The sequence below is a fragment of the Vipera berus genome, assembly GCF_964194415.1.
Source record: "Vipera berus genome assembly, chromosome: Z".
NCBI classification, from domain to species: Eukaryota; Metazoa; Chordata; class Lepidosauria; order Squamata; family Viperidae; genus Vipera; species Vipera berus.
This window is the reverse complement of record NC_138205.1, coordinates 29,343,114-29,357,933: the sequence shown is the minus strand read 5'-3', so window position 1 is coordinate 29,357,933 and position 14,820 is coordinate 29,343,114. Positions and strand designations below refer to the sequence as shown.

The 14,820-nt window shown below is 44.9% G+C and overlaps 1 protein-coding gene across 1 annotated transcript in view; it reads left to right on the top strand.

Moving 5' to 3' along the window:
• The window catches only part of SPIB (Spi-B transcription factor), a 21,488-nt gene extending 7,745 nt beyond the window's left edge, over positions 1–13,743 (top strand). Inside the window, exons 4-6 of the mRNA XM_081343116.1 lie at positions 7,625–7,833; positions 8,812–8,959; positions 11,303–13,743. Of these exons, the coding sequence (XP_081199242.1) occupies positions 7,625–7,833; positions 8,812–8,959; positions 11,303–11,601 (656 nt within the window). The 3' untranslated portion in view covers positions 11,602–13,743. The remainder of the gene's footprint in view (positions 1–7,624; positions 7,834–8,811; positions 8,960–11,302) is intronic.
• Positions 13,744–14,820: the final 1,077 nt, after the last annotated feature.

Sequence of the window (14,820 nt, the reverse complement as noted above, 5' to 3'; positions counted from 1 at the left end):
GAGGAAAGTTGGGGAAGATCTATCAACGATACTTGGAGGTTGCTAGCTTATTTAATAAGCTTTATTCCAGCAACAGAGTTGATCCACACATGCCAACAATGCTGCTGTGGACCTCGGGGCAGGAAGGTGCCCTTCACACGGGAGGGATGGAAGACGCACCAAAGCACCCTTTGCCCCGTTCGCCTTTTGCAGACACAGCTGGAGTCCCGGGTGGGGGGAGGTCCGGGGCTGAGGTGCACTCGGGGAAGCGCAGGCCAGCAACTCACAACCAGCTGCTCTTGTAGGACAGGGGCACAAAGCCAGCCAGACAGGGCTCGGAGCATTTGACTGTCCCGGACTACAGCTGTGCTTCCACCTTTCCTAGGGCGGCCCCCGCAGTGGAGCGTAGCGCAGGGCACTAGCATGCCTCACTGCCACAGAAGTGGCCCACCGGAGCAGCCCCTTCACCCCCCGACAGGCCCTCGTACCGGCGCCTCCCGCTGCTGGAAACCTGCAGTTGCAACATAGCAGGGCTTGTGAAAAGTGGGGCGGGGGCAATGGATGCTCCTGGCACCGGCCAATGGCAAGTAGGGCAAGGCCGCTCCTGCTTGAAAGCTCGGCAGCTGGCAAGGCGCTTGCGTGGGGCTCTCCCAAGGCCGAATGGGAAACGGCCTCCCCCTCTCCATGCTAGAGCGGCACCCACAGAGGCAGCCCTGCAGTCCAGCTTTCTCTTGCAGCAAGGCAAGCTGAAACCGAGCGAGGGAGATTGCAGGAGCGTGAGATCGGCGTTTCTCAGCAATCTCTGGCAATCTTCCTTATTCGGTTTCAAATTGCTTTCTCTTGCAGAAAGCAAGCTGAAACTGAGTGAGGGAGATTGCAGGAGTGCGAGATCGGGGTGGGACAGCTTCCTTCCCCAGGAGGAGCCAGCAAGCCAGGTGGTGGCCGCAGCAGGCAGGGAGGACTTCGGCTTCCCGAAGCTGGGAAGAAGGAACTGAGCTTGTTCCTGATCCTTGTGCACCACAGCGGGGCAGCTCTGCCCGGGGCCAGCTGCTCCTTCCCGTGGCTTCCAGTGTGTGCCTGGAGGATGCTGCCTTCCGCATGCTCGCTCAGCCTTATCTATGCCAAGACAAGGACACCGCGGGGAGAAGCAGAGGGAGAGGAGGGGAAGGGAAGGGAGGAGAGGAGGGCACCAACGCCGTGCCTCCCTCGCCTGCTCACCGCCACAGCAGCCTTCGCCGGCTGGAATCAGCACTTCACGGGAGCCTCCGCATTGCAACCAGGTGGGAGAGCAATGCATAGCCAGGTCCCCAGCTTGGAGATGTCTCGGCCGATCAGGATTTTAGATCCCCCGTTCCAGCCAGCCGCTTTCAAGGGCAGCTACGGGTTGTCAATTGAAAAACATGAACAGTAGCAAGCCACGGCGGCAGGCACTGGGTCACATCTCCCGCTCGGTGAAAATAAATCACCTCAGCAGGTCTTAAGTAGAGCTACCAAATCTGGGCTGCTGATATCCAACAGGCGAGAGAAGGCCTTGCGTACAGGACAGCCATACACGGCAGAGGTGCTGCTCAGGGCTGGAGGAGAGACCGGGCAGATTTCAGGCACTGATGGCAGTGCTGGTGCAGAGGGCGCTCACGCGTGCAATCACGCTCCGGTCCCGAGCCTCTGCCATGTGGATGTATCCCACTTGCGTGTGTGTTTGCCCTCCGTGCCAGTGCCCACAATCTGCCCGGCCTCCCCTCCAGCCTCAAGCAGCACCTCTGCTGTGTGTGGCTGTCCTGTTCATGCATGCGATTGCCCTCCAGCCCCAAGCAGTGCCTCTACCGTGCAATCACCCTCCAGCCCCAAGCAGCGCCTCTACCATGTGATTGCCCTCCGCCCCAAGCAGTGCCCACAATCTGGCCTCCCGTCCACCTGCTTTACACAACTCCTCCTGGGCCCCTCACACCTTTTAACCCTCCCACCACTACGCAGGGTAAGGTGACCACCCCTGCCCCCACCCAGATGCCCTCGCGTCCCCCAAGCATTTTTTTTACTAACCTGCTTTCAGCTGCATTCTGTTTCTCCGTTCCCTTCTTAGCCTTCCCCACGTGTTTGTGGGACTATCGGTAAAAAAGAAAAAAAAGTTCCATGACTTTCTAACTTCTCACGAGATCTCGCGAGAAGTTAGAAAGTCTCATGGAACTTTTTTTTTGTCCCACAAACACTGAAAGCTGAGAAGCGAATGGAGAAACGGAATGCAGCTGAAAGCAGGTTAGTAAAAAATGCTTTTTTTTACTTTTTTTCCCCACAATTTTTTTTTACAGTGCTGTTCAACCGGTCATTCACGTACCACCAGCCATGTACTCGCGTACCACTGGTGGTACGCGTACCACCAGTTGAAAAGCCATGCCCTAGGCATTGTGAGAGATCAGCCTCCTGTCATAATAGTACTCATGGCTCAAACTTCTTGATAAATAGTGGGCCTTTACATTTGTCATTTGTTCTCTGAGTGCTGTACATAGGACATCCCTCTCATTTTATCACCACAACAACACCCCTATGGGGTAGTGAGCTTTCCAGTCAAGTGGGTATTTGCCTGGGTCTTACTATTCAAACTTACCACTTTAACCACTCCTTGACATTGCCAGTTAGGTGTGGTGGTGAAGGATCTGGCCTAGGAACTGGGAGACTGAGTTCTAGGTCTCCCTTAGGCATGAAGGCCAGCTGGGTGGGTGACATGGAGCCACTTGCTCTCTCACAGCCCAGCCTACCTCACAGGTAGATGGTTGCGGGAACACAGGAAGCAGGAGTATTTGGTATATTCTCTACATACCAAATCTAACAATCTAATAATAACGTAACTACTATTACTCCTCAATAACAATATAAGTATTGTTAATCTCAGCCCTTGGGAGCACTTAGGTGACCTTGTTTGCATTGTGAGCTTGACTGAGAAAGTGAATGGCCATTTCTGTATTGTTGCTGAAAAAAACAGCATGATCACATTCCTTATTGATACCAGGACTCAATGTCAACTGAAAGCAGCCTTTACTTACCTTGAATCTTTATCTTTATCTTTATCTTTATTAGACTTATATACCGCCCTTCTCCCGTAGGACTCAGGGCGCTTCACAAGGTTTTTTAAAATAACAATACAATTACAAAAATTAAGAACAGTTAAAATAATTACATTTAGACCTTGAATAAATATAAAACCCCAATTAAAATCCAATTTTAAACCCCAATTAATACTCTCAGTTCAGGCCGGAAAGCTCAAAGAGCCAAGTCTTCAGGTCCCGGCGGAATGAGCGAAGGTCAGGGGCAGTCCTCAGCTCTACAGGCAGCTGGTTCCAAAGGGCAGGTGCACCCACAGAGAAGGCCCTCCCCCTGGGTGTTATCCGCCAGCAATCTTTTACCGGCGGTACCCTGAGAAGACCCTCCCTGTGGGAGCGCACAGGATGAAAGGAGCTTGATGCCGGCAGCAGGTGTTCCCTCAGATATCCCAGACCCAAGCCATTTAGGGCTTTATAGGTCATCACCAGCACCTTGATGTCTGCTACCAACCTACTGTAGCCAACTGAGTGGCTGAACAAATGGCTGTTTTGCTCAGTTCACCTAGCAGGCTTAGCCTTGTGGAAGCTTCAATAGACAAGCTTCCAGAACCAGTGCAGGAAGCTCCTTTGAGTCTAACATAAAGGTCCAACGTGTTTGGTCTTCCCATTTTACCAAAAGGCTACTTTTTATCCTCATTTGCTGCAGTCTTTGCAACCATTGGAAGGGCTCTTCACATTTTTCTTGGAAGGGGCAAATGACATTTCTTTCCTCAGTAGGCAATGCATGTACTGCCTTGATGGCAAATGGAAATGTGGATGTTCATTCTATGAACATGTGTGTAGTAGGTCTATGTGCTAGCACACGGGTCAGCAACCCGCGGCTCCGGAGCCGCATGCGGCTCTTTGAGCCATCTCCTGCGGCTCCCAGCCGCCCGGTGCGCGCGCACCTCTTCGAACGGGCAGTGGTGCGCGCACACCTCTCCAAATGGAGAGTGGCACCGCCCGTTTGGAGAGGTGCGTGCGCACCTCCCCGAATGGGCGGAGGTGCGCGCGCACCTCCCCAAACCTTTGGAGAGGTGCGCGCGTACCTCCGCGCGAACGGGCCGCGGCGTCGTTCTTTGAGGACGCTGCCGCGGCCCGTCTGCAAAGCTGCCGAAAGCGGCAGCTTTGCAGATGGGCCACGGCAGCTTCCTGAAAGAGCGACGCCGCGGCCCGTTCCGAGAGGTGCGCGCGCACCTCCCCGAATGGGCGGAGGTGCGCGCGCACCTCCCCAAACCTTTGGAGAGGTGCGCGCGTACCTCCGCACGAATGGGCCGCGGCGTCGCTCTTTGAGGACGCTGCCGCGGCCCGTCTGCAAAGCTGCTGAAAGCGGCAGCTTTGCAGACGGGCCGTCGCCGTCGGGCAACCGGGAACCGGTTCCATCTCACTTTTAAAAAAATTGGCAACCGCGTGCGTCCGCGCATGCGCAAAAAAACGTTTTGCGCATGCGCAAAATGTTTTTTTGCGCATGCGCGTGCATGGACACACGCACGCGGCTCCCAGTTTTTTTAATTTGTGATGGAACCGGTTCCCGGTGGCTCTTTTCCTTTTTTAGGTTGCCGACCCCTGTGCTAGCAAATAACATTCCTGATGAACGACATCTTCCTCACTGTTTCTGCTTTGGTCTTCTTTTAGCAGGATCACCAAAACCACACTCCTTATGTAGCTTGAAAAATGTAAGTGCATGGGGCTATTTTAAGCACACACCATATTTTTCATTGGAAGTTATAATCATTAACAAACAACACAAATGCAAGAATCACATTAGCAGGAAGCTAAAGGGAAACCAAGTATTGCAATTTGTCTGATAGAAGAGACAACGTCCCAAGTAGAATTTGCAACAAAATATTGTACTGAAAAATATTGTTTGATGTCCTACCTAATCAGCCGGCAAGCCTCTTTTGAAATGGTTTATAAGCATTTTCTCCCATGATAATAGCCCCTTGCCTTAATATCTAAAGATAGTTCTTGTTTGAAAATAGATGGTACTAGTTAGTCTGATTAGAGATTCATTCTTTGCAAATTGAGTTTGCTATAATATAGGAGTTAAGCATGTTCCTTATTCTACTGTATGAAACAGGTTTTAAAAACCCACCTTCTGAGCTATTCAGGGAGCCCATTACCGCCTTATTGGATTTTGCTCCCTGGTGTGGAGAAGCAAGACTGCAAATATCCGTTAGGGTTTAGCTTGCTATTCCTATGCAAATTCATGGTGGCAGATATTTGCACAGACCCTACTTTACAGCTGCCCAGAACACAGAGAGCTCTTTGTAGTCAGCATTGTACATCATCCACCCCTTGTACCTGGGCAAACCAAGTGGGCATTGAAGCCTTTCTCTTAAGGTGGTAGGGGAAAAAAAAAGCATTGTGTAGGTCTCCTCCCCATGGGAAACCTCAACAGTCAGAACCACATCTGACAGAACCACATCTCTAAGCAAGTAGTGGGCATGAGTGCAAATAATACACAGGGATTCTCTTATCCCTCTCCAGAAGAATCCCCATCAGTCTTAACAGCAAAAGAGAAAAGAATAGCGTACAAAACCAACTTAAAGGGAAGTCCGCAGATGGTCCAGGTGATCTTCAACTTACAATCATTTGTTTCGTTCAAAGTTACAACTGCACTAAAAAAGTGACTTACGAGTATTTTTCACACTTACGACTGTTACTACATCCCCATAATCACCTGATCAAAATTAAGATGATTGGCAACTGACTCATACTTATGACAGTTACAATGTCCTGCAGTCATACGATCATCTTTTGTGACTTTCTGACAAGCAAAGTCAACGGGGAAGCCAGTTTCACTTAACAACCATGTTACTAACTTAACAACTGCAGTGATTCATTTAACAGCTGTGGCAAGAAAAGTTGTAAAATGGGGCAAAATTCACTTAACAACTGTCTTGCTAGCAACAGAAATTTGGGGCTCAATTGTGGTTGTACGTCAAGGACTACCTGTAACCGGCCTGTGATTCCGTTTTATTTACTTGATTTCTGATACTACTAAGAAGTTTGCCATTGAAAGCTGCCTGTGATAGGGAGTATAGAAAAGCTATCAAGAATGGCAGATTAGGGAAGCAGCAGCCTTATCTGCTGTTTTTTCTGATCTGCTCTTTGCATGCTGACTGTGTGAGGACCTCCTCTTCTCTTTGTCCTCTCTGTGGAAAGTAAGTCGGATCAAGACAAAGATGTGATATTCCTTTGTGTTTCTCTATCCCCATTTTGCTCCAGGAATTCTGGGCAATATATACAGAGCTCTTGCTTTCCATTTCCTCCTTAGGCTTCTAGAATAGTCAGAGACAATGACTGGCTTCATGTCATTTAGTAGGTTTTCAGGTGGAGAGTAGATTTGGCCTTCGAACTCCTAATCCAGGGGTAGGCAACCTTGGCTCTTTTATGACTTGTGGACTTCAACTCCCAGAATTCCTAAGCCAGCCATGCTGAGGGGAAAGGGAGAGGTTTCTAAGCTGAGCCATGCTGGCTCAGGAATTCTGGGAGTTGAAGTCCACGAGTCATAAAAGAGCCAAGGCTGCCTATCCCTGTCCTAATCCAACACCTAACTCTTAGAGCACACTGTCATTCTTTTTCTCTTCTGCCTGTTTTCAGTCCACTTGCATGGAACTGTAGTTGATGATGACCGAGCTGGCTACTGCAGATAGTCCTTGATTTATGACTATTTGTTTAACAATGGCTCAAAGTTACAATAGGGTCAGAAAAAGTGACTCATGACCCATCTTCAATGTTATAACCATCACACCACTCCAAGAATAACATGATTGGAATTCTGATAGTTGGCAACTGGTTCGCATTTGCGATGGGCACAGTGTCTTACGGTCATGTGATTGTAAGTTGCAACCTTCCCAGCCATGACAAGCAAAGTCAATTTGGGAAGTTGGATTTGGTTAACAACCATTTTTAATTGCTTGATTCTCCCAATGACCACAGTAAAAATGGTGATAAAATCAGGTCTGGTAACATGGTGGCTCATTTAGTGATTACATCGCTTAGCGACAGAAATTCCAATGCCAAATGTGGTTGTAAGCTGAAGATTACCAGTAAATACAAAACAAGAGCAGGTGAAAGGGCAGATGAGGCTCTACTGATTTCCAGTAGATGTGCAGGTTTGTTTATTTGTTTATTGCTTTATTTTAAGCATTTTTGTGGCTGCCCAGTTCAAACCAGGTGCCACATATATAACTAAAATAAATAAACAATTTAATGGTGATCAGAAATTTGTTATATCCCACCAATGGGAACACTGCTCAACCTGAGCTAAGTGTCCATGGAAAGAACCACTTCTCTTCTGAAAGCCTGAAAGGCTGGGCCCAGTAGTTATTCCAGTGTATGGTGGAAAGAAAGTTGCAGTAGCTATTTCTTTTCATTACACTTCATCATCCCCTCTGGTTGGTAGATTTTGGTTGCAACAAATCGTCAAAGAAAACACCTACTAACCTGAAGTTTGTGCGCATTTGCTGATGACTTTGGATCACTTTTTAATAGGATGCTCTTGAACAGCGAGCTTCTCTAGGTCTTTTGGATCCTTCTTTTTGACCTGGGATTTTGCCTTTCAGAGTCTTGTATGAACTGGCTAGAGATGCAAGAACCTGGATATGAACCCTTTGAGATAGGACACCTGGCTCAGCTGCAGAATGTCCAAGCCTCCTATCCCCCTGGCACTTACCCCCAGCCACACCTCTCTCTGGAACCAGTCTACAACCATGAGGGAATGATGCCTGCCCAGAATTCAGCTATGGTATTCAAGGACGAATACAACACTGAGGTAATGGGCGGAACCTTAGTATCTGGGAAGGGGAAAGGAACCTGAATCTCTTAGATCTCCTTGGGAAGACCATGACTCTTTTTCCTATCAGGTTATTTCCAGATATATGGATTTCCTGGCCAGCATGACTTTTGCTAATGACCTATGACCACCGTAGGACCATAATTTCAGTTGCTAAATAAGGCAGTTGTTAAACAAGTCACACTTTATTTACAATCTTTTTTGTTACAGTTGTCAAGTGAATCACTACAGTTGTTAAATTAATCAGTCTGTCATTTAGTGAATCCAGCTTCCCCCATTCATTTTGTTTGACAGACGTTGGCTGGGAAGGTTGAAGATTGAGATCATGTAACTCCAGGATGCTGCAACTGTCAAAAGTACATGTCAGTTGCCAAGTGCCTGAATTTTGATCATATTACCATGGGGAATTTATAATGTTCGTAAGTGTGAGAACTGGTCATAAGCCATTTTTTCAATGCCATTGTAACTTTCTAAACAAATGGTTGCAAGTTGAGGACTACTTGTACTGTTGGTTAATCAAGGGATATGAAATCCTTAACTCTTTATACACACACACACAGAGAGAGAGAGAGAGAGAGGATATAGAGTTTTCTGCATGGTGTAATCTTTGGACTTTAGAAAGAGATAAGGAAATGCTGTCAACAAAATATAGCAGTATATTCTAAGATTGAACCAGTGTAAAATGGAGACCTTCTGGCAGTAGACATGGTTTTAGAGATCTTTTGGGCAGGAAGTGTAAGACAAATAACTTTTTTCCTATCCCCCAAAATATTTCTTTGCTATGTGACATTAAAAGGTTCAGACTATAAAGCGTCTTTCATATAAAAGAAACAGATCAACTGGAGAGTCATTTAACTTTTGTAATAATCTATGTAATCCAGTTTGGTCCTTACTCTCAAGACTGGCAACTGCTATTTAAATGTTTCATTCCATTAAATTGTCATTTGATCTCTACAGATCTATCTGCCATACGAACAATATTCTGCTCCAAGGGAAATATGTAGCCCATTGTCAGAAGAGGGGGAAATTCACAAGGATGCCCGGAATCTGGAAGTATCTTCTGAGAGTGATTTGGATGAGAATCTCTTGTCTAGGTTTGATTCTGGTGAGTGGAGAGTAAGAATCCTAACTCAGAAAGTAGATAAAGCCTCCAAAGATGACAGAGGGCCCAGAGTATTGATCTGCAAGCTAATGAAGTATGTCCCAGGCACAAACCATCACTAAGAAATCAGTCCACAACAGATAATTTAGGCATATGATCCCAGAACACAGCTGCTATCTACAGCCTGGCATTTGGCAGATGTATTAGATTCCACTTCCCTTCTTTCCCAACAGATGTGGCCCAGCACTTCCAAAGGGCATCAGGATGAGGGAATGCTGCTTGCTCACTAAATTTCAGAAGGCACAATATGTGGGCGAGATTGAGAAATTGAGAAGCATTTCAGACACATGCTGGAGCACTGCTAAGAAAACTGAATGTTTACAATTAAGAGGAATTGAGCTTGGTATCTGTGGAGATTCTCAGTCATCCAGGTCATGGTTGCCCCATAGGTACCTTTTCAAAAGGCAACTAAACTTTGCTTTACCTTTAAGACGTTTCATTTCTCATCTATTCTTCAGAATTGAAGAAGCTTCCTGGATGAGAAGCAAAATGTCATCAAGGAAAAACAAAGTCCAGTTGTCTTTTGAAAAAGCACCTTTGAGACAATTGAGCTTGGTGTGTCTTTTAATGTTTAGCAACTTTCTTATTTAATGACTGTTTGCTGTTACAATGGTGATGAAAAAGTAATTTTATGATCAATCCTTGCATTTACAACCTTCGCAGATCTCTAAAGCAACGGAAAGTTGAAGTGAGATTGTAAACACAATCCTAGTTTCGCTTAGCCACCACTTGGCTTACTGACTGAGTTGCCAATTCCAATTGTGGTTGCTAAAGAAGGATTTTATCAGAATATGCTACTAAGAATCTATAAGCATCTGCCATCTCAAGGAAGTTGATTATTATTCCACAAAGGAAAATCTCTTAATTATTAATTCTTGTTTTGCCTGCTTATGTCTTAGCTGTACGTATATATGGAAATTCCTTTCTTAACCCCTTGCCCCCTCCCAATCTTAGAATCAGTTCTACATTCATTCTGAAACTGGTAACTCTGCTTTTTGTCAAAGCACATAAAAATGCAAGTAGAAAAATAGGGACCACTACAGTGGGAAGGTAACAGTGTTCCATGTGCCTTTGGCGTCTAGTCATGCCGGCCACATGACCACGGAGACGTCCTCGGACAAACGCTGGCTCTTCGGCTTTGAAACAGAGATGAGCACCGGCCCCTAGAGTTGGAAACGACTAGCACGCATGTGTGGGGGAACCTTTACCTTTACCTTTATAGAGTTAACTATTGGTCTACAATATATAATTAATAGTGAAGATTCTTCAACCATCTTTCTTACTTATACTATTATGCCACAGTGCTGGCTTGATGCATCGTTCACAGGTGCTATTTAGTGAAATGGTCCATATTGATATTATGCAAAAAGTCTCTTGTTCCTATTTGACCTCTCTAGAATAGCCTATAAAACAACCAATGGTTGCTTTGCATGATTAGCTGAATGGAAGAAATCCTGTGATACGATGCTAGAATCCTATCTATTCCCAACCTTGAGTAACTGTTCCTATTTTCTGAACAAATGAGGAAGATTAAGGGCAGTGTTCATCTGGATTACAAAACAAGCATCAGTGTGAATCTCCATTGCTTGGGAGAATTTTCTTTCTTTCTTTTATTGAAATGTTTTACAGTACATTTTATTTTCAACAAAACAAAACAAAACCCCTCCCAACCCCCTCCCCTCTTCCCAACCCTCCCCAACACCTCCCTCCCTCCCCCTCCCCCCTCCCCGACTTCCCAGAGCTAAATACAAGGTATAACAATAAAAACAATCATAATCTACCATATGCAAACAACAATAACTATTAAATCTGTCGCACTTTAACTCTTATAAAATAACTACAAGCAATATAAATATCACATCAATACTTATTCAAATGCTAAGTGAAACTTTTTAGTCCCATATTTATTCTGGATGTAATCAATCCATTCTTGGGAGAATTTTCTTAGAGCTAAATGGTGAAATGTCAGGATTGTGATCTTCCCCCACCCTCCACACGAAGTCCTCCCCCCCCGTGGTATCCTAACTCTTGGAGGAAATCCAAAAAGAGATTTTACTTTAATTTGCAATCAGAGATTCATGTAGAGAAATGTGAAATTTGTCGCAGAGATTTTTAGCCTCGTGACATGCTGAAAAGCCCTCTCGGGCTTCTGCGATCCTTGAGAATAAGAGAGGCTGCAGTCATGACAATCTCGTTTCCTCCTTGGGGGAGTGCTTTCCTCTGAGCAGCAGATGGTGGGGGCCATCTGACACATCTGTCTATCCCGATCTTTGGTCTCTTCTGCAGGCTCTCGTAGAAAACTCCGCCTCTACCAGTTTTTGCTGGAGCTCCTTGAAGGTGGTGACATGAAAGAATGTGTGTGGTGGGTGCAGCGTGATGCAGGCATCTTCCAGTTCTCTTCAAAGCACAAGGAGCTTCTGGCACATCGCTGGGGCCAGCAGAAAGGCAACCGCAAAAAAATGACCTACCAAAAAATGGCTCGAGCTCTGCGCAACTATGGCAAAACGGGCGAGATCCGCAAGGTGAAAAAGAAGCTCACGTACCAGTTTGGGACCTCACTGCTGAGCCCATCACCTTCTTCCTAAAGCCCTCAAGACTCCTGGGCCAGAATAACCTCCAATGAAATGCTTCCTCTGTTGGCTTTCTTGAAAACTGTATTTGGGCATTTGCCAGTATGGCTGTATTAGAAAACCTGCCAGAGGTTTTGCAGTAAGCAAGGAGGGAGGATCTGAAAGTAATGAGGGCTTTTACTAGGTGGGGGGATCTGCACTTTAGGGGAAGATTTATGGACCAGGACTTGGGGTGTGTGTGTTCCTTTTTGGGATGGGAAAGTGGAGTTCAGCTAAGATGCATCTGGCTGGGATTCCTGGATTGATCTTTCCTGGATGGTTTGAGAACCAGTGCTCATATCAACTCTTTTGGGGATCTTGGTGGAATGAAAAAAGAATGAGACAGCAGCAGAGCTGCTAAATTATTTTTGAGTATGGCCTTAATGGATTTATGGCCCCTCCTTAAAATATTTGTAGCATCTTCCTACAATTGCACAGGGCTCTCAGTTCAATGCTTCCCTTATTCTCTTGCCATTCCATGCTTTACTGTTTCATCAACATATATGACCTTTGGAGCAAGTAGGAAAATTGTGCAGAGCATAGTTCTCGTACTCTTTCCAATCTCTTAATACCTACTCCACTCATATGATCAGGAAGGAGGAGGGACTCGGCTTAGAATGGATGAATCAGCCACAATCTAAGTTACTGCCCTGATTCAATCCATTTTTTTAATCTTTTGCCAGCTTCCTTCCTCACGCCAAATTTGGTTCTGTTCTGTTCAGTTTTTAGAGAATAATCTGGAAAGACAGTTGGTTAGAGTCTTTTAAAACACCTATACAGTTTCTTGTAAGAAATTTCTTTCCAACATTCTTTTGGCTTGGAAAGAATAAAGAAAATTGGTAAGGAGAGGCATCATCCTACAAGTGCTGGTCTGAAAAAGTACTCCTCTCTTGTTCTTTAATCCAACAAATACTCTGGAAGAAAACCAGAGGCAGATATGCACCTTGGGATTTATATGACTTCTCTGGTTTGATATAATCCTCTATGGCAGTTTCACACAAAGATTTTGTAGCAACTCAAATTTTTTACATTTTTGCGGCATTGATAGTATTGGAGGACTGAGCTAAATAATTTCCAATTCATCTCTGGTATAAGTAGTCCTTGGCTTATGACAACAATTAAGTCTGGAGTTGCTGTTGCTAAGTAAAGCAGTTTGTATTGTTCAGCAATGACCATGAGGGTTGTTGAGCAAGAACCTCATGTGATCACAACTTTTGACTTCCTGCCAGCTTCATTACTGAAGTTACTTGTTGGTAGTCAGTAGAGAACTTTGGAAATTGTGATCACATGACTGTGGGGATACTGTGATAGCTGGAACTTTGAGAACCCACTATAAGTTGTTGAACACTGTCCCAAGCTTGAACATTCAAGGCCATAACCTGAGAAACATCTGAACCTTGACTTTGATAACCTTGTAGCACCCATCATAATTTATGGGTTGCTAATTTCCCTCTCTGTACTGGAAGTAAGGGGATATTTGTTGCTTACGGCATTGTTTTTCAACCTTGGTAACTTTAAAATGTATGGACTTCAACTCCCAGGAGAAAGTCACTTTTCTCTGAGTGTTGTTGTTCATGCACCTTAAAGTTGCCAAGGCTGAAAATTAGTGCTCTAGGATCAACAAATTTTGGATCAGGGCAGTGATGTTTACTTCTAGTTCTTCAGTTGGTAGCAGCAATCACCTAAAAATTGCTTCTAAAGATTGAGAAATGAAAACAGTGGGGATGTGGAAATGGCCTGAGTTAGCATCATTTAAGCATCATGCTGGGAAGGAAGCAGATTATTCATGTCCGTGAGACTTTCTACTAGTCTCTCCCCTTGGGAGTCAAGACAGATGCACCACTTTCGAAAAGTCATGTTTTGTTTAGCCAGTTTGCTGGCTTAACTAGAATTGGTTGTGTAACCAAATCACTGTGGTTTGTTGAGTTACAGTTAATCATGTTGTGCAACCCCAGTTTTGTGGGCTGGCCTTTTGTAACTGGAGGAAGCACAAGATGAGGCCCATAGGGCTTGGGTCTAAGAACAGGCAGGTTAAACATGAGGGAGCTTTCAGGAGGGAGGGATATAATAGATCTTCAAATAGTAGAAAAAAGATAGTGTTGATGGGGAGGGGCAGCAATGGGGGGGGAGGGGAAGACTTAAATTTCTGGCCTAGGACTTGAGTGTGTAATATAGAGTTGAAATGTTTATTTAAATACTACAGTGAGGAGTTTTGGGTTAAAATCTGATTATTTTTAAAATGGATATCTTTTGTACATATTTTAGAAATTGCTAATAAATGTTTACAACAACGGTGAATTTAATTACAGCTGAATTGTTTTGTAGTCATTCAAACACTGGGAAGGAAGGATGCTGGTGGGAGAAGCTCTTTGCACTTTGAAGTAGCCTTCCTCCAGCCAGACAGAAGGAAAAGCACGAAAGAATGGTCAGACCAGGGCATCTGAGTATGTGAGGAGGGGAGAAAACTAATCAGGATGGTGGCAGGAATCATGTAGTTTCTTGTTTACGCACCTCATAGTGCATTAAAAGGGGTCAGGATATTAATCACGTGTTCTGATGTTGTCTTTTTTGATCCCTCCCTGCAAATCCTCTTGGATGGCAAATTTGGCCAATTTATTTTATCTTGCCCTTGTTCTATTTAATTTACCTCTGCAAATCCCAGAATCTGCATGAGATGGCTCCCTCTGTATTTTTGGTACTCTATCAAAAATAATTTTGATTTTAATTTATATAGATTTCAATATATAGTATCCTTTACAAACCAAATGAGTTTAAGCTACAAATCCCATGCTGGCTGAGAATTCTGGAAGCCACAGAGCCAACTTCTCTGGAAAGCACCATCTTGGAAAAGGCTGGGGTATTGGGTTTCTTTTTAATTTAGATGTTTTTCTCCCAAACTTTGCTTATTTCCTTGCACTTCTTTTTGAACTGCACAATATCCTTCTTAGTGTGACATAATTAAGGAAAGGGACAGAACTATATTCATAGTGTTGTAGCTGCCATCTTGACATTTTCAACACACACACACACACACACACACACACACACACACACACACACACACACACGGATGCCCATGCCATTCAAGCCTAAGGACAAAAGCTGGTATCAAGATAAGCCATCATCCTAACAGAGAGGGAGTTTGAAATTTGAAGTTGATCATTAACACTGAGCACTCTGAATTAAGTGACCATG